This window comes from Lepidochelys kempii, chromosome 17 (genome assembly GCF_965140285.1).
Source record: "Lepidochelys kempii isolate rLepKem1 chromosome 17, rLepKem1.hap1, whole genome shotgun sequence".
NCBI lineage: Eukaryota > Metazoa > Chordata > Testudines > Cheloniidae > Lepidochelys > Lepidochelys kempii.
The window spans coordinates 13,889,980-13,909,824 of record NC_136396.1 but is presented as its reverse complement, the minus strand read 5'-3'; the positions used below and the strand labels follow the sequence as shown (position 1 = coordinate 13,909,824).

The following is a 19,845-nucleotide window of genomic DNA, read 5'->3' as shown; positions in this document are numbered from 1 at the left end:
TAAAGAACATGAATTGGCAGAAGATGAACCATTGGATAGTAATCATCCTAAAAGCCAGCAGTGGTTAAAGTGGAAAGACAAGCTTTCCGCTATGTTGTCATGTCAGGATTAAAGAAGCCCTTTCTTCTATCACGGAGAGAATGAAAGTCGCAATGACCCTTCCAGAGAAGCTATTACAGATGCCTTACTTTTGACATTGCTCCTATAAGTGGATTTTCCAAATGCTTAAAACTGGTTTGGTTTGTACACGTTGGTCTAAGAATATATCTGAAAAACCAAAAAATCAAGTATAAAAGACCTGTTGGTAAAACTGCTGGCTGCCTCCTCTCTTGTTCCCTTGCTTACTCCTGGTCATTTGTTATTCCCTTTGAATTGCAGAACTGAGGAGCTGCTAGGCATTGTAGGAAAGCAGTGTCTCCTATGTAAGCAAATTTGTACCACTCGGACTTTTCTTCTGACCTACATCTGCAGCACGAATTATGTCCCAATTGGTAAATAAATCACCTACAAACAGAGAAACAATAAGTAATGGTGTTTCTTTAGGCTAATATCAATAAGGAATAAATAGAAGGCACAGCTCTTTCGAGCCAGGTATTGGCCAGTTTAGGCATTATTCGGTAGAGTGGGCTGAATCCCTATACATTATCTACTCAAAGATGAGATTTAGTCTCCATATATTTGTTTAGATTCATGTAGATCAGAGGTGGGCAAACTACAGCCCGTGGGACCCTCCTGCCCGGCCCCTGAGCTCCTGCCCCTCCCCCACTGTTCCTCCTCCCCTGCAGCTGCAGCTCACTGCGCCGCCGGCGTGATGCTCTGGGCGGCGGGGCTGCGAGCTCCTGGGGCCTGACCCGGTGCTCTGTGCTGCACGGTGGTGGCGGCAGCGTGGCCCAGCTCCAGCTGCCAGTGCTCCAGGCAGCGCAGTAAGGGGGCAGGGAGCACGGGGGATTAGATAGAGGGCAGGGGAGTTCGGGGTGGTGGTCATGGGGCGGGGGTGTGGGTAGGGGTCGGGGCAGTCAGAGGGCAGGGAACCGGGGGGTTGAATGGGGGCAGGGGTTCCAGGGGGCAGTCAGGAAGGAGTGGGGGTTGGATGGGGCGGTGGGGGGCAGTCGGGGCAGGGGTTCCAGGGGCAGTCAGGAGACAGGGAGAAGGGGTGTTTGATAGGGCAGGGGTCTTGGGGGGGCAGTCAGGAAGGAGGGGTGGTTGGATGGGGTGGCGAGGGGCAGTCAGGTGCAGGGGTTCCAGGGGCAGTCAGGGGACAGGGAGAAGGGGTGGTTGGATGGGGCAAGGGTCCCAGGGGGGCCATCAGGAATGAGAGGAGGGGTTGGATGGGGCAGCGGGGGTTCCGGGGGTGGTCAGGGAGCAGGGGTGTGTGTGGATGGGGCAGGGGCCCGTGAGGGAACAGGGGTGTTGGATGGGACAGGAGTTACGGGGGGGCGTCAGGGGGTGAGAAGCGGGGGGGGGGAGTAAATGGGGGGAGGCGGGCCACACCACCTGCCCTCTATACAATTTCCGAAATCCAATGCCACCCTCAAGCCAAAAAGTTTGCCCACCCCAATGTAGAACCCTGCAGCATCTACTTAGGAATTTGAACGGTTCTGACTGCTGTGAAACAGCAGTTGAGTTGTGGAGGACATGTACTAAGATCAAGGGGCTGCTATGTACCATGTAAACGAATTTGGCTAAGCAAAATAACTGGGATTTAAATGTTCAAGGAGACTAGAACTACAGTACGTTGCAGTATATTACCTCACCTTAAAATGCAGCAATTTACAAAGATAACCACAGGAAGAAGGCATGTGTTGTGCAGAAAAATTAAGTGTAGTTTGGAAAAGAGAATATCTTAAGTAGAAGTATTGTCACCAAATTATAACATTATACACTCAGGACATTTTTCATGTATATAAGATTAAATGAAGTCCAATTGCCCAGGTTTTTATTCTGAATGTAGAACACTTTTTAGATTTCATAAATTGCTTGTGTGGTTTAATGGTTTGATCAGAAGATTTGGAGACAGGCCTCTTGCGTTCTGTTCCTACACATTGCATTTTCTGACTGAATGACCTTGAACAAGTTATTCAACCTCTGTTTGACCATCTGAAAAATGGGTGGAATTTGTTGTTGTTGTTGTTTATTTGTATTGCAGAAGCATACAACTCGGGTTCCAAACATGGACCAGAATCCCAGTACGCTAGTTGCTGTACAAATGCAGAACAAAAAGATGGTCCCCGCCTCAAAGAGTTTAAAATCGAAGTAATATATTTAGCTTCCTTGAACATGAATTATGTGTTAAAGCACTTAGAGCCTTTTATCAGACACAAATCTGTGGCCTTCTAGGAATTCCATATTATCATTCTGCTGTGCAATCTCACCATTCATAATTTTGCATTGACAGTAGAGAGCAAATGCTGAATTTCTTGTTTCAAAACCCCTATCTTGCAAAGCACATATACACATGCTTAACTTTAAACATGTGAGTAGTCTCATTGACTCCAAAGCTCTGGCTCCTAGTACTTGAGCTATATGACACTCTACTTTCACTGTAAGTAGTACAGAGATTATAATCCAGTTGAACGGTTATAATTCTGTCCTACAAGGGGTGCTGATATGCATATACCCATATATATATATATCTATATATACATGTACTGTTTCATTACTAGTATATTTTTATTACATACAACATCTTGATTAATTAATAATGTGCATTTTGGATCCTATATGGTTAGTATGCATTTCATACTATGTGTGTGAGAGGGGGGGAGCTAAGGGGAAGAAGAATCACAGTACAAAATGTTCCTCTTCTGTTACTGAATTGCATCTCTTATAAGTGCCCTCAGATATTACAAGTCTTGCCATGTCACCCTTTTGACCTATTTGTAAGCACAAACAAATGAGAAGAAGGAAAATTACTCTCTAGGGTGCCCTTTGTATCTGAATGGTCCAAATTCCCACTGGTGAACCACCAATGAATTGTTAAGTCTCCAAGTGAGACTTGGTGTCCAAGCACAGCCAGAGAAAAGCCTATATAAAAGATTAAATGTACTGAGCAAAACCCTGTAAAATAGATTTTCTTGACCTTAAAAAGTAACAAGTCGATAGCTCAGTAAAGGAATTAGCAGGAAAACACATGTAGGTGATTGCAGAAAATACATATATTGACCCAAAGTTTCTCTTTCTGTGAATAAATTTGCATAACAATTACATATTTGAATTGAGATGCTCTTATTTCTTTTCGGACTGGCCATTCTGGGAGACACTGAGTCCAAAGTAACCAGCACTTTAAAGAGCATTTTAATGAGAAATGTTGAACTGTAGACCTGGGAGGATGATATGGAACATGGCTCTGTTAGCCTTTTGCAGAAACTTCAAGTAGAAATATATGCTGAGTCCCATTGTAAAACTCAATGTATCTTAGGGTCTTTGTAGCTAAATTAGATCTGTATGGTGAGAACTCCAGTGAACTTTGTGGAGTTCTCTGCATTTTTTCTTTTCATGGTTATCAAAGGCTCTGTTATGGAAACATAGCTTGGCTTGGTGTGAACAAGAATGTATTATGTGTGCCCATTCACATAACAAAGGGAATGGGGTGAGTTATAATGCGTGCACTAAAACGTGGCATTTCCTTTCTTGCCAGATTAAAAATAAATGCCCACATAATATGTGAGGTGATTTCCCCCCCCTGCAGACAACAAAAGTGGTTCACAGAAAAGGGGGGAAAAGCTATGTGGATTTTCTAAATTAACAACTTCTCCTGAGAAAATCTGACCTGAAAATAATAGATTCTGTGGGAGGAAAATATGTAGAATAATTTCTGTTAACCACTTGGACAGAACTTCAGAAAGAAATCAAAAACTGATCGCCTGATTTTTAATATGAGTGCATATTCATGGATTCTAAGGCCAAAAGGGACCATTGTAATCATCTTGTCTGACCTCCTGTAGAACACAGGCCATACAACTTCCCCAAAATAACTCACAGTTCCCCTTGAAAGTCACACTAAGGTCTCTTTACACCATTCTGGTATCGTAAAGGGGCTTTGGAGAGGGTGAAAATGTAATCCCCACCCATCTCTTCTGGGTAGGCAGTAAGCAAGCAAGTTGTCATGCTTACTCTTAGAGCTAAATTCCAGGTAGCTCAATATGGGTGTGTGTAAGGTGGGTCTTAGTTCCTTGCACAGGTACTTAGCCTGAGTCAGAATCTAGCCTGTGATTATTACATTAGAGCAGGAGTGGGCAAACTTTTTGGTCTGAGGGCCACATCAGGGAATAGAAATTGTATGGTGGGCCATGAATGCTCACAAAATTGGGGTTGGGTGTGGGAGGGAGTGAGGGCTCTGGTTGGGGGTGTGGGCTTTGGGTGGGGCTGGGGATGAGAGGTTTGGGGTGCAGGAGGGTGCTCCATGCTGGGATATGAGGGGTTTGGAGAGCGGGAGGGGGATCAGGCCTGGGGCAGGGGGTTGGGGCGTGGGGAGAAGCTCAGGGGTGTAGGCTCCGAGTGGTGCTTACCCCAAGCGGCTCCTGGAAGCAGTGGCATGTCCCTTCTCCGGCCCCTACACGTGGAGCGGCCCCCGACCTTTGGAGCAGGGCCACGCGGCTGCTTCCGGGAGCCGCGTGGTGTGGCCCCCAACCCTGTGCCCCAGAGCGGGGCCATGCCGCGGCTTCTGGGAGCCGCATGGTGTGGCCGCCACCCTGGCTGGAGCACAGGAGCAGAGCCGAGCTGCATGGTGTGGCCCCCAACCTGGCACCCCGGCTGGAGTGCCGGAGCGGGGCAAGCCCGAGAACCCACTCCCCAGCGGGAGTGGCTTTAAATGGCTCTGGCCTGCGGACCGTAGTTTGCCCACCCCTACATTAGAGAAACCTTTTTATGGGAATGCCCAGATATGCACATGCCTGAACATAGTAACCACATACTTTAACCCATGGCCTTCCTACTTTAACCTCATGGCCTTCTCTATCTGTAGCTGCTACTGTTTGTTAACTCCTCTCATCAAGATTAGGTGCCAAAACTCACATATGTGAGCAGATCTGGGACACTGCTGGAACTAGTCATGTGCATATGGTTACTGGTTGTACATGTTTGCTAAATAGGGGTGGAAGACTGTCGGCTGCATGGGGCAAGAGCCTTGTCTTTCTTTTTGAACTGTAAAGCACCCAACGTGTGTCTAGGCATTATCAGCCTAGTTACGTTGTCTGTAATGTAAAATACTATAATGTTACACATTTGATTATATTAAATATAATTAAAAACAATCTCTCTGTATAACATTTTAGAGAGCATATAATAAATATATCTCATTCCAGAGGCTTTGCAAGAGAAATCTTTAGCATGGCAGTTTAAACTCACTGTTTCAATCAGTGTTAATGGGCGCCATGGGGTCTAACTCTCTGTGCTGAAAATTTACCCTGACAAGACAGCAAGGTTAGTGGATCATTCACAGTTGCAGTTGCTTATGTTGGACTTTCCTTCCCCCGCCTCCCTCCTCCATCTTGGAGCCTCAACAAATAGCCAACAGATTTATATTTCAGAGAAGAGTGTGAAACAGACCAAATCAGCCATGATTAGAGCTGTCCAGCCCTATGAGAAAGAAACTAGAGCGAAGGGCTTTGTAGGGATTTCTTGCTGTTTGCCATAGAGGAAACAAATTGTCACACTTATGAATCAGCCAAGTTAAACTGCACAATAAATGGAGTGAGAAACCTTGGAAAAACAATACACAGAGCCAGCTAAGTGTCCTAGAGGTGATGAAATGCACTGACAGGTAGATAGTGTGTCAATACTAAATGGGACCTGGATCGCCAATATTTTTTATCCCTCCGCACCTTTGACCTTCCCTCCAACATCTTCTCACCCACCCTCTCAGTAACCCTTCCATTCCTCATGCTTGTCCTCATGTTTTCCTTGATTCTTGCTCTCCGACCTCTGCAGGACAGACTCTTAGAGTCACCTTCTGCCCTCTGATACACAGGTGCTTCTCCCATTTAAATGAATAGGGGCAAGAGGGAGAAATTTGCCTTTTTTTTAAAAAAAAAAATATGCTGATACCATTAGCTTTGGATGCAGCCTGCCAAGCAGAACTGTATTCCATCCAGATCCAGTGCATTTACTCTGAGCTGGCAGGGACTGGGAGTATTGTCCTGATAACTCTTTCATACGCTGAAAGAGTAGGCTAGAAGAGAGGGGTTGAGAAAGGTGCATGTTACATCTCTCAACAGCAACAATTGTGAGTAGAATTATTATTTATTATTTGTATTATGGTAATGTCTGGGGACCCCAATCATAGACCAGCCCCAATGACTAGAGCTGTCTGAGAACCAGGATTCACTGGAATTTCTGCCATTTCAGGGGGGGGAAAATTATTCCAACTCGGAATGAAATATTGAATTTCAAAATTTCCCAAGACACATCAGTTTTGAAACCATTTCATTTTGGGTCAGTTACACCATTTGTTATTATTTTTATATCATTTTATTTGTAATTATTTTATGAAAGAAAACAGAAACATTAAAAATATAAAAATACAAATAAAATAATAAATATAAACTCATAAAATATACATTATAAAGTAAAAATAAAAAATAATATAACAATAAAAATAAACTTCAAAATAAAGTCATTTTGAAAAGGAAGATCAAAACGTACCATTCTAATAAGGTCAAAACAAATATGATTGAAACTGAACCTTTTGACCTTATCAGAATGATTCATTTCCATTTTTTTCCTAAACAAAATTTCATCAAAGTTGACATGATCCCGTAGAATCTTTCAGTTTGGACTGATCATTATTTTCTGATGGAAAAACATTCAGTGGGAAAATTTTCAACCAGCACTACGCACAACACAAGACGGAGTCCTTTTCCAGAATTGCTTACAAACAACAAACAGAGCTCGGGAGCACGGCAGATAGGGAAAAGTTAGAGAGGACAAAATAATAAGTGTAGCTGGCCAGAACCTCAACTAAATGGAGCTATACCAATAGATACCTTCTAAGGCTCTATCCCAGTACTTGTACTAGAGGAAGTCTGCCAAGTTCATTAATACATAGGCAAATCTGGACATCGGCACATGGATGAGGAAGATATGTTTCTGTAGGGCATCAACATACAGTTGTGTCAAAAAGTTGGATTTTACTGACCCTGAAGGCAATTTTGTGCCTTTAGAAATGACAGTGCAACACGGGCACCCGTATTTAATTTTTGTATGTCGTTATTGCTTTCAGTTTTTAACGAGAGGCAGTGTGCTGTAGATTTTTTCCTACTATCAATATAGATATAACTATTTTCCCCCCTTTTGACACCTGTCCATGTATGATAGTCTGTTAGACTGGCTTAGACATCTGACATAAATTCATTCCTGTAGAAGGGGAAAAAATTGGTTGTGCCTATATCCTACTACGAATGAATGTCTGTGGGCTGGTCTTAGGCAGAGGCTGACTAAGGTGAACTTCCTTGGTTTGCATTTGGATGCCTTGGGTTTTATGTCAGCAAAATCCATACAGATCTTGGCTGTGTTTTTGACGCTGAGTTTCCTTTTAGTTGAGCATTTCTTGCCACCACTTGATCAGCTTTTTTTTTCTTAAAACGAATAGCACTTAAGTAATATTGCCAGGTTAAGGAGTTCCCTTACCTTGCCCAGTGCTGTGAGCTTTATTCATACAGTCATTATAAATAGGTTGGATTGCTGAAATATGCTCTTTCTCTTGGCCTTCCTGCAAATGCACTTTCTGAATCATACAGATCCAAACAGAGTATCTAGGTGCCTGGAACAGACAGTCATCTGATCATACAGTATGGGTCACTCCATTACTTGTCAGTGGCCTCAAAGTATCAGTGCATGGACTGTATAATGTAGAGCCTTTCTTTCAAATAATGTATGTTGTACCTTCTGATTTAATATGACTTATTACAGCGTATGTTATCCCATTGAGCTTTACAAACTATAGACCATCTTCAAGGATCACTTCACCACTGGTATGTAGGCACTTTGGAATGGAATATAACAGCTGTTCAACCACCCCGCAACAGTACACAAGAAATTAGGAAGAGCAAAGGAATACTATATCCATTTGAAACTACATGGAAAATTTAGGGTGGTGGTATGTAATTTATTCAGAATTTGTCTGGGACAACGGTTCTCTTGGGGGAAAAAAAGGAACATGCATCTTTAGTGACCAGAAGTGATCAGGTGCATTTGAAAGATGGCACCTCCAGAAGCACAATACCTGCTGGGGGCAATTGTTTCAGTACATGCTTGGAAGGAAGAGGGTCCTTATTAAATTACTTGCACCACTTCGTGCAGTGTCTTGGGGTTTCCTTCATGGTGTCCCATCAAAGTATTGTCTAGTCTCCCTGCTTAGCTTATGAGACCCATTGAGATCTTAGCTCCAGGTGGGATGGCTGCAGCCCTTCTTGTGTGCTCTATTCCAGCCAGGTCTCTTAGGTCTTCCAACTCTGAGTTGCTTTCTGTTGCTAAGTCCTGCTTTTATTCTGCTAATAACAAGACCAGGGTATGAACAAAAATCCTGGATGCAAACAGTCTCAGACTTTGGAGAAGTTTGGAATTGATCCAAACTTTTCAGCTGGTCCTAAGCTCTATAACGGTCTGAACTGAACCCCAGAATTTGAACAGTCCTGACCTTTTAGAGAAACTCAGTTCTTAATTTGGATCCAACGATTATGGCTTGGGACAATCTTTGCCAGTAAATGATCATTTGCACCCTTAGGCCTTTTCTATTGCAAACTCCCTGTCTAAATGAAGGCAGTTTACTCCCTAAATATTTATCCAAGCCAGATTAATGTTAATTTTCAGTTGTGCTGAAATATAGCAAAAAAATTTTCCTAGTTGCACTGTGCATGGGCTGTCTGTTTGACTGGGTGCTTTGTAAACGAAGATTGTGTATCACATTATATTGTATTTTATTGTCTGAGAAAGCTACTGTCTCGTTATGAAATATACTGCTAGTTTAAGAGAAGAAGAATATAGCTACTGTAACTGTGTTAGTGTAGGAATAATTTTGCTATAGAAATTAAATTTTTATACTATCATTAAGAAAACCAACACTTTGCAAGTCCTTGGAGAATTTGATTTCTGGCTTTTCAGCGGGAGTGGCTCAGATATTTAGAGTTGCAGGCATAGACTTATTGCAGCAGTGTAAGAGCTGGATGCTCCTTTGCCCCAGAATTCAAATAATGGGGGAGACTTTGAGTAAAATACCCTTTCTGAGGTGTTATTTGGGAGAATGTAATTTAATGATGGGTGTAGCTCAGAAATATTCAGAGATCTGGTCCAGATCAACACCTGACGTTTATCCAAACTGTCTGAATCTCCTGAGTTTGTAAAATTGGGCAGAGAATCACCTAATATCAGGCTTTCTTGGTGAGATTAATGGTGTTTATCACTTCTAGACAGGATGGAACCAAAGCAAAAAAGCACCTTTCTGGCAGCAGTTTGGCAGTTATGTTTCTGTGCCTGGCCAGAATAATAAAGATTTGGTTTACATGTTGGGAAAGGTTCATGTCAGTTCTATTTTTATCAGAATCAATTCACTCTTCCCTGCTTCTAAATCACCAGAAGCATCTAATGATTCATTCTCTGTCAGCAGCATGGACCTGGTAGGGGAGATCACTCACTCTTTGAGACCCAGACATAGGGTCCCTAGAAGCAGTGAAAGGCAAACAGAGAATTAAAAATATATTTACTACCTATAAAGGCCTTAAGCACACGTTTTACTTCAATCATGCAACTAGTCCCATTGAACTCAATGATACCACTCTTGCTTAAAGCTACAGGCATGTTGTATGCGCCCTACTGTCAGAGCTGATATCAACAGTGGTGCGAAAACCACAGTCCTATTGGTATAAATGAGAGGGGGGTCCTGGCAGACTGTTCTCTTTAATGGCCTTATATCTTTGGAAATAACTTTCCTTATAGTCCAAAATAGCCCAAATCTGATGATCTCCAGCACACTTATTCTTTCTTTGTCTTGCAGTAACACCTAGAATTTCCAGTCACAAACAAGGACCCTGTTGTGCTAGGTGCTGTAAAAACACAGAACAAAACGATAGTTCTCGCCCCTAGACAGTTTATAATCTGAGAACAACATGAGAAAAAATAGGTGTGGGTTTGTGTGGTGGGGGGAGCACAAGCAAACAATGAGGCACAACTGGTATGTTGGAATGTTGTGTAAAGACTCCTCTCTTTTCCCAGGCATTTGAAAACGGAGTGGTTGGGAGGAGGAATTACGAGCTTGGTGAATTGTTTGAGGAGGATTTGAGTTTTTAAGTTATTTGGCTTCAGTGGAGTTGTTAGCTGAAATTGTACTGCTGCACTTAAGCTGTATTTTTAAGTTACCCCAAGGGTGCCTAAAGGTCCTTTTTACCTAAATAAAATAAAATGAAAAAAGGCTGAAGTGATTTGCTGGATCAGGGTCTCTATCTGACTATTTCTCTTCAATCTCATCTTTTTGGAGACAGCTTTTCAACCAGCTGGAAACAAATGTTGTCTCTTTCATTTTCCTGTTAGAGCTGGGCTGTTAACATCCTCGCCAAACATTTCTTGATCCTCAGTTCCAAGCACCTTAAAACAAAGTGACACTTTAGCTGCATTGGTGAACCTTTCTGACAACTTAAGCTGGGGGAGGAGGCATGTGACCGACCCTGAGTAAAATGCATAGATCCTAATTGTCACATCGCACCTGGGGATTTTCATTTTTTCTGATGACCCCTTTGGGTGCCTTGATATATCAGGTAGGACGGCACTGAAAGAGGATATTTGCTCACTGCAGATCCCTTGCCTAGTGTGTGCAGAATGATTGAATTACATATTTTATTTATTTCACTGATTAAATGGTTTGACATCAGTTTATCAGCTTTTGCTGTAACACCATGAGCCGATGGAGGAGTAGCGTAGAAAGATGTATATCTGGAAATTAGCTTCCGTGGTTAGTTGGTCGATATGAATCAACACTTGTGTGTCTTTCTATCATGACTCATCTCTCAAAATAAAATAGTTAATGACAGGATGAGCTTTTTCATTCAGAGATGATGAGCGGGAGGTCAGTTCTTGCTATTTACTCTGTGGAGCTTCCGCAGTTCCGTGAGGCTTCATGTTCACAAGACACAGAACCTTGACGACACTAGGGTTCTTTAGCAAAGATGTCCCACCGTTGTGAGCACTGATACAGATCCACCACTGTTAGTGATGGTGGACACCTCCTGTGGCTGCCAAGATTTTTAACACCATGTGATTTAGACCTGCTCTGAGTTGGGTGAGACAGGATATTAAAAATTCTGACAACCATTCCATACCAGTGAGTTATGCTGGGGCTAGCAACTCTAGGGAGCTTTTGCTTAAACAAACCCCTAATGTAGATAAAGTTCTAAACCCTGTCAACATGTAGCCTCAGGGTCATCTAAGGGGTCTCCAAAGAGGAAGAAAAAAACTTTAGCTCAGTACTTTTGCATGGAGAGCTCATAATTCTATTAAGTGCTTCTTAAACCTATATTTTTAAAAACAACATTGGTAAATGTTGTAAGGGAAGAGCACAGCTGTAAATTAAGTAAGTAAATAAATAAAACCCAGGCAGGTTAAGGGGTCAGCACTTTAAAAGCTAACTGGCAGGAGCTTAAGGCACCTATAATAAAATGTGACTGCACGCAAGACATCCTGGGAATATTTCATAACTCTGTGCTATATTCTTACCAGCCAGGAAATAGCACTGGTAGAGAGTAGGGTAATTTCACTCATCACAGAGAGTTCTCAGTAGAAATATTTCATGAACAGGGTAAAGAAGAATGAATTAACATTATGGGTCCAAATCTGGAGTATATCTATCCATTGGGGAGTTACTCTGAATTTTCACTGGTGTTAGTGAGATCAGAATATGGCCCAGGCTGTCCTAAAAGCAAAGTGTGAGACCTGGTTCTATAGTATTGCTAACCCCAGGTATTATGAGTCAGTCCCCAAAAATCTCAAGTAGCTTAAAATCATGAGGGTTTTTAAAAAAATAATAAATTATTGGGGGGGAGGGGTTCAATTTGCTTTCTGGTTTTTTGAGATTTTTCGTGTACTTGCATGACTCCAGCCCTTAAATATCATGAGATTCATGATAAAATCTGGAGAGTTGGCAAGATAGAGATCCCTTCTCAGAAGCTGTGATAATAATAACACCTCCTGTCAGAGGATTTCATGGTGATTTATGCTCACAAATGATTTTCATTAAGCCTGGCAACAACCCTTTAAGGTAGAGAAGTATTTAAAATCCCTGTCTTGAAAATGGGGAACCTAAGGCATAAAGAGGCTAAGTCATCTGCCCAAGGTTACACATGATGTCCATGGCAAATTTGGGAGCAGAACTCTGATCTGTGAATTCCAACTACTGTGCTTTAGCTACAAGACCATCCTCTCTTGTCTTAAGCATTAGCAGGGTGATGGAGAGCCCTGCTTTGCGAATCAGGGCTCTCGGAAATAAAAATGAAGAAGGAAATATCAAGGTTTTAAAAAAAAATTATCCATCAAACTTCTTAATATCTGCCAAAGAGAAAGGTCTGAATCTCCACTAGTGAAAAATGTTAAAATGTCAGGTGCTCTATATCACGAGTGAAGCAAGTCTTAACTTGGCTTCCCACAACCTCCCCAATCATTATTATTCTTATTTTCCTTGATTCATTCTTGAACCTTGTTTAATTCCTACAGCTACACATATATGAATGAATAAATCCTTTTGATAAAGGTCTAAGAATGTGGTTACACTTTAAGAAAGCTAGGAGGGAAAATTGTTTTTAAATCAACAACATTTGTATGCTATTCACTGTTCATACTAAGTAAAAAAATTATTCACTTGGCAGTTACCCAACTTGTTTCTGTTCTTATTCTGTGTTCAGCCCATTCTCCTCCTAGGGACATCTAACCTTATATATAATTACCCCACTGAGAAAGAGAAGTAGGTATAAATAACCATAACTTCCCTAACAACTAAATAGAGTTTGCAGTATGTACAGTTCTCCAGGCGGGATCATCATGTTGGTTACTGATGGGAAACTTTTTTCCAGGACTGCATTTTAGTTAACTGTTGGGGTATATCCCTGCAGATGATGAATTTCTCAACTCCCTTGCTTGCATGGCTGGGAAGCACATACTTGCAATAGTGATGGACACTAAAATCTATTTCCCTAAGTTAAGTATCCTCACACCTTCTGGTCAACTGTCTAAATGGGCCATCTTGATTATCACTACAAAAGTGTTTTTCTCCTGCTGATAATAGCTCATCTTAACTAATTAGCCTCTCACAGTTTGTATGGCAACTTCCAACTTATCTGTATGTGTGTGTGTGTATAATATATATATATATATATATATATATATATAGTGACAGGGTCAGGCCAGATGGCTGTAGGAGAGTAATAGAAGGCAGATATATTAGCCCCAGGCTAAGTAGGTCCCTTTTCCCTGGGTAAGGTAACAGGGAGGGTTCCAGAACAATCAGGAACCTTCTGGAGACAATTAAGACAGACTGATTAGAATACATGCACCCAATCAAGAAGCTACTAGACTCAATCAGGCGAATCAGGGCACCTGGGTTTTAAAAAGGATTTCACTTCAGTTTGTGGTGTGTGTGTGAGGAGCTGGGAGCAAGAGGCACTGGGAGCTGAGAGTGAGAACGCATACTGTTGGAGGACTGAGGAGTACAAGCATTATCAGAGACCAGGAGGAAGGTCCTATGGTGAGGATAAAGAAGGCGTTGGGAGGAGGCCATGGGGAAGTAGCCCAGGGAGTTGTAGCTGTCGCACAGCTGTTCCAGGAGGCACTCTGGACAGCTGCATTCCAAAGAGCCCTGCGCTGGAACCCGGAGTAGAGGGTTCCCCCCAAACCTCCCAACTCCTGGTCAGACACAGGAGGAGTCAACCTGGACTGTGGGTTCAGAAAAACGGCCCAGCTGAGGGCTGCCATGAAGCTCCATGGCAAGCAAATCTGCCAATAAGCACAAGACCCACCAAGGTAGAGGAGGAACTTTGTCACTATATATATATATCTTCTTACTATATGTTCCATTCTATGCGTCCGATGAAGTGGGCTGTAGCCCACAAAAGCTTATGCTCTAATAAATTTGTTAGTCTCTAAGGTGCCACAAATACTCCTGTTCTTTTTGCGGATACCGACTAACACGGCTGCTACTCTGAAAACTAAAATAGTAGATATATGAACAAACAGACACATAACAGTATATCCTTTGTGAAAATGTACAATCCCTCCAAACAAATGGGATTGTGAAAATGAGTATGACAGACTCTGAATATCTAACTTTAGTCCTTAATTAAAGTACCTTCATCTGATTTGCTGGTCTGTACAGACATTCACTTATTGCCGGGAGAAATGTGTAACTATTTGGCTGCAGCTACTAGGAAGAGCATCTACCTACCGCCCCAGAGAAGGGTGGTGGTGGTGATTTGATATATAAGCACTCTACAACAATTATCTTTCTTTTCTTTCCCAAGGTTTGTCTAAGTCGCTTGGTCTCATTGAAGGCTACGGTGGGCGTGGTAAAGGTGGGCTTCCTGCCACCCTTTCCCCGGCAGAGGAAGAGAAAGCTAAGGGGCCACATGAGAAATATGGCTATAATTCCTACCTCAGTGAGAAAATTTCACTGGATCGTTCCATACCGGATTATCGTCCAACCAAGTAAGTATCCTTTATTATCGACATCTCAAAACCATTGGTGTGAGTGATAAGCCAGCAGTGTTGATTTCCTCCATAGAATCACAGAACTGGAAGGGACCTTGAGAGGTCATCTAGTCCAGTCCCCTGCACTTGTGGCAGGACTAAGTATTATCTAGCCCATCCCTGACAGGTGTTGTGTCTAACCTCCTCTTAAAACTCTCCAATGGCAGAGATTCCACAATCTCCCTAGGCAATTTATTCCAGTGCTTAACCACCCTGACAGTTAGGAAGTTTTTCCTAATGTCCAACCTAGACCTCCCTTGCTGCAGTTTAAGCCCATTGCTTCTTCTCCTATCCTCAGAGGTTAAGAAAAACATTTTTCCCCTCCTCCTTGTAACAACCTTTTACATACTTGAAAACTTATCATGTTCCCTCTCAGTCTTGTCTTTTCCAGACTAAACAAACCCAATTTTTTCAATCTTCCCTCATAGGTCATGTTTTCTAGACCTTTAATCATTTTTGTTGCTCTTCTCTGGACTTTCTCCAGTTTGTCCACATCCTTCCTGAAATGTGGAGCACAGAACTGGACACAATACTCCAGTTGAGGCCTAATCAACATGATATAGAGTGGAAGAATTACTTCTTGTGTCTTGCTTACAACGCTCCTGCTAATACATCCCAGAAGGATCTTTGCTTTTTTTGCAACAGTGTTACACTGTTGACTCATATTTAGCTTGTGGTCCACTATGATCCCCAGGTCCCTTTTCACAGTACTCCTTTCTAGACAGTCATTTCTCATTTTGCATGTGTGCAACAGATTGTTCCTTCCTAAATGGAGTTCTTTGCATTTGTCCTTATTGAATTTCATCCTGTTTACTGTAGACCATTTCTCCAGTTTGTCCAGATCATTTTGAATTTTAATCCTGTCCTCCAAAGCACTTGCAACCCCTCTCAGCTTGGCATCATCTGCACACTTTATAAGTCTACTCTGTATGCCATTATCTAAATCATTGATGAAGATATTGAACAGAACCAGACCCAGAACTGATCCCTGTGGGATCCCACTCGTTATCCCTTCCAGCATGACTGTGAGCCACTGATAACTACTCTCTGGGAATGGTTTTCCAACCAGTTTTGCACCCACCTTATAGTAGCTCCATCTAGGTTGCATTCCCTAGTTTGCTTATGAGAAGTCCATGCGAGACAGTATCAAAAGCTTTACTAAAGTCAAGATATACCATGTCTACCACTTCCCCCCATCCACAAGGTTTGTTACCCTGTCAAAGAAAGCTATCAGGTTGGTTTGACATGATTTGTTTTTGACAAATCCATGCTGACTGTTACTTGTCACCTAATTATCTTCTAGCTGTTTGCGAATTGATTGCTTAATTATTTGCTCCATTATCTTTCCGGGTTCAGAAGTTAAGCTGACTGGTCTGTAGTTCCCTGGGTTGTCCTTATTTCCCTTTTTCGAGATGAGCAGTATATTTGCTTTTTCCCTGTCTTCTGGAATCTCTCCGGTCTTCCATGACTTTTCAAAGATAATTACTAATGGCTCAGATAGCTCCTCAGTCAGCTCCTTGAGTATTCTAGGATGTATTTCATCAGGCCCTGGTGACTTGAAGACATCTCATTTGTCCACCTAATTTTTAACTTGCTCTTTTCGTGTTTTAGCCTCTTCTGAACCTACTTCATTTTCACTGGCATTCACTATGTTAGACGTCCAATCGCCTTCTTGGTGAAAACCGAAACAAAGATGTCATTAAGCATCTCTGCCATTTCCATTTCTGCTTTTCTGTTGTTATTTCCCCCCCCCCCCCCAATTTAGTAATGGGCCTACCCTGTCCTTGGTCTTCCTCTTGCTTCTAGTGTATTTGTAGAATGATCCATGATCTCAGTTGATGCTTTCTCCCTTCCCACTTAACTCAGTCACTAGACAATCTCGTTCAGTAGTGAACAATTTAATTGGTTGGGATTAAACTCAAGAGACAGTTTACCAGGACAAAACTTAATATGTTACTTTTGTAAAATTGTGGGTGGTAATGATAGGAGAGGCCAAGATCCACTCCAGGCAGCAGAGCATCGCCCACTGTGGTATCAGACACAGTTTTTCACAGATGTCTGTTGCTCTTTAGAATTGGGCAAAGAGCCTCTACTTTCTTTTTCTGCCAGCTCCTTAGTCCTGCTAGAGTTCCCAGAATAAACTATTTGCCCCCTGCACTATGCCTCACTAGTCTTCTAGCTGAGTCAGTCTGATGGGCATCCCTTCAGTGCCAGCCTGCACTGTGCTTTAATCCACCCAGAGGCCCTTCTCTCCCATCACCAAATGGATAGATGAGTATTCTGCCTTTGCTGCACTCCCCAAGCATGCTAGCCCAAGGAATGAGAATTTAGTCCCAAGAATTGAACCCGAGGTACCCCACATTAAGTTTATGAATGGGATTACTGTCTCTTTGTTCTGTATTTGCACAGAGTCTAGTAAAATGGTGTCCTGGTCCATGATAGGGACTCCTTGCTAGGTGCTACAATAATACAAATAAATAATCTGATGGGGTTGCCTGTGACAGCAGGGGATTGGACTTGATGACCCAGAAGGTCCCTTCCAGTCCTATGTCCTTATGTTCCTATTAAGACAGTCACCAGACACTTAACTTGTAATACTGCCATTTGGCTTGGCATCTCGGATTCTCATGCAGCTGTCAATTGCCTTCCTCACCAACTCCAGGCTAGTTGTTCAACCACACAGTTGTAGCAGAAGGGAGATATGAGGAAATGCCTAACATATGGGTCAAAAGAGTGATCTTTGCAGGTTAGGTTGATCCAAATATTATTTATTTTCTTTTCAGGTTTAGGCTCTGTAGTCAGGATGGGATGTATTAGCAGGAGTGTTGTAAGCAAGGCACGAGAAGTAATTCTTCCACTCTACTCAGGACTGATAAGGCCTCAACTGGAGTACTGTGTCCAGTTCTGGGCACCACACTTTGAGCAAGGTGTGGACAAGTTGGAGAAAATCCAGAGGAGAGCAATAAAAATGATTAAAGATCTAGAAAACATGACATATGAGGAAAGACTGAGAAAAAAATGGGTTTGTTTAGTCTGGAGAAGAGAGTACTGAGGGGGGACATAAGTCTTCAAATATGTAAAAGGTTGTTATAAAGAAGAGGGTGCTATATTGTTCTACTTAACCACTGAGGACAGGACAAGAAGTAATGGGCTTAAATTGCAGAAAAATAGATTTAGGTTAGACACTAAGAAAAACTTCCTAATTGTCAGGATAGTTGAGCACTGGAACAAATTGCCTTGGGAGGTTGTGGAATCTCCATCACTGGAGGTTTTTAAGAACAGGGCAGACAAACACCTGTCAGGGATGGTCGAGATAATACTTAGTTCTGCCTCAGTGCAGGGAACTGGACTAGATGACCTATTGAGGTCCCTTCCAGTCCTACATTTCTATGATTCTATATTAGAGCACAGTTAGCTCATGGGGGAATGCTACTTCAGCACAGATGCTTTTAAATGGAGGCTCCAAATGTCTCTGAATGGCGATGTACTCTTTTTTCCAGATAAATTTTAAGATTATAATGATGAGATATTACATTTACCTGCTAAGCACATAGAGAAGGGTAGACAAATGAAATGCCAAATCATTTTGTTAAGAGTCTGGGCACAGACATTACTGGAGCTTATTTTTATTAAACTTAATTTTAGATATGTCTTACAGAATGTTCTCTGAAATGGGAAAGCATCAGTTTGTCTGTGATGTTAGTGAAGGCTCCTATCAAATGTGTCTAGAAAGATTAAGACACAAAAGATATATATCCACATTCCATGTCATTAGGTTAGTGACAGAGATATTACGTGGAATCTGCAGACCACTGATAATCATGCGAAAAGGAGATATGGTTAAATACATACAGCATGCTGGGAAAGGGTTAAGGACTTAATGTCATGACAAGCTGAAGTCCTTTACTTATCTGCATGCTGGATAAGTTTCAGGCAGCCACCAATGGTTTCCAAGTCCCCCTGAACAATGAAAACAGAAATATTTAGATGATTTTTTCAAAGGGATTGAAGCCGAAATCTCCTTTGTGCAGGCACAATTTACACGTGCATCAGCAAAATGAACTGGAGATACACATCAAAGGGTTTGCACCTCTAGCTACCTGATTTACAAATCCTACTACACTGAAAAACCTTGGTGAGGAGCCTTCTCTAACACCTGAATATGAGCTCCTTACACAAACTTCCCCATCCAGAATTCTTACCTCTAGCACAGTTAATTTGTGAGTTGAGTTTGGGAATTAATGTTCTTTGAGATGTTGGGCAGGAGAGGTTGAATTCATTAACATTTTTAGCTTATCACAACCCCAGTTGATTCTTCTGCAGAAACAACAGTCACATCTGGCGTGTGTTATTTTGTATTTCCCTCCCATTGAGTTTTTGGGTTTGTTACAAAAATGATTGTGCGACTTGGCTAATATTTTGGGAGAGGGTGACCTGGGGCATTTTTGGGTACAGTAATTTTGTGTTTGTCTCTGTGAAGCATTCCATAGTATATTTTTGCACTTGCTTCTTCAGGGATTGAGTATCCTGGCATTTTAGGTGGGTGTTTTGTCTGATTGGGGAGTGGTTATGACTTTGCTAGAGGATTTGGAAATTTTCATTTCCCCCCTCCCATCTTGTTCCAAGATTTGTTCTCTATTTTCCTAATGCTCTTTTATTGCTGATTTTTATGAAGAGTTTTATAAAACCAATTCAGTCAAGTATCCTGATCTCTGATTAAAATAGATTCAAGTCGAAGGAAATCAGCCTAAATGGATTTAAAATTGCGACATTAGTAAGGAAAACTGTTTAAAAAAGCCCTGGCTGATAAGCATTATAAAGCATGTATTAATTTTAAATATCACTGTAAAAACATACTCGTCTCTACTGGAGACTACTTGGCAATTATAATGCCCACAGACTCAAACTATTCATAGGTAGCAATTTGTGCTACTCAGTGGCACTTGTTCTTTCTTTTGTTATTTTAAGAAAAAGATAAAAAAGGAGTGCATGGCTTTCTCCTGAATAAAAGTAGCTCAGCTCCAGAGCTGAACTGTCCTGGGTTTTAAGAGTTTGGATTCAGGGTTTCAGTCTGGATCCCTTTCTGAAAGGAGGGTGATAATAATATTGGATCACGTCAGGTATAAA

At 41.9% G+C, this 19,845-nt stretch overlaps 1 protein-coding gene across 1 annotated transcript in view; it reads left to right on the top strand.

The window, feature by feature from the left end:
- Positions 1-19,845, top strand: part of GALNT17 (polypeptide N-acetylgalactosaminyltransferase 17) — a 281,455-nt gene that overhangs the window by 55,662 nt on the left and 205,948 nt on the right. The window contains exon 2 of the mRNA XM_073315115.2: positions 14,493-14,676. Within this exon, the coding sequence (XP_073171216.1) occupies positions 14,493-14,676 (184 nt within the window). The remainder of the gene's footprint in view (positions 1-14,492; positions 14,677-19,845) is intronic.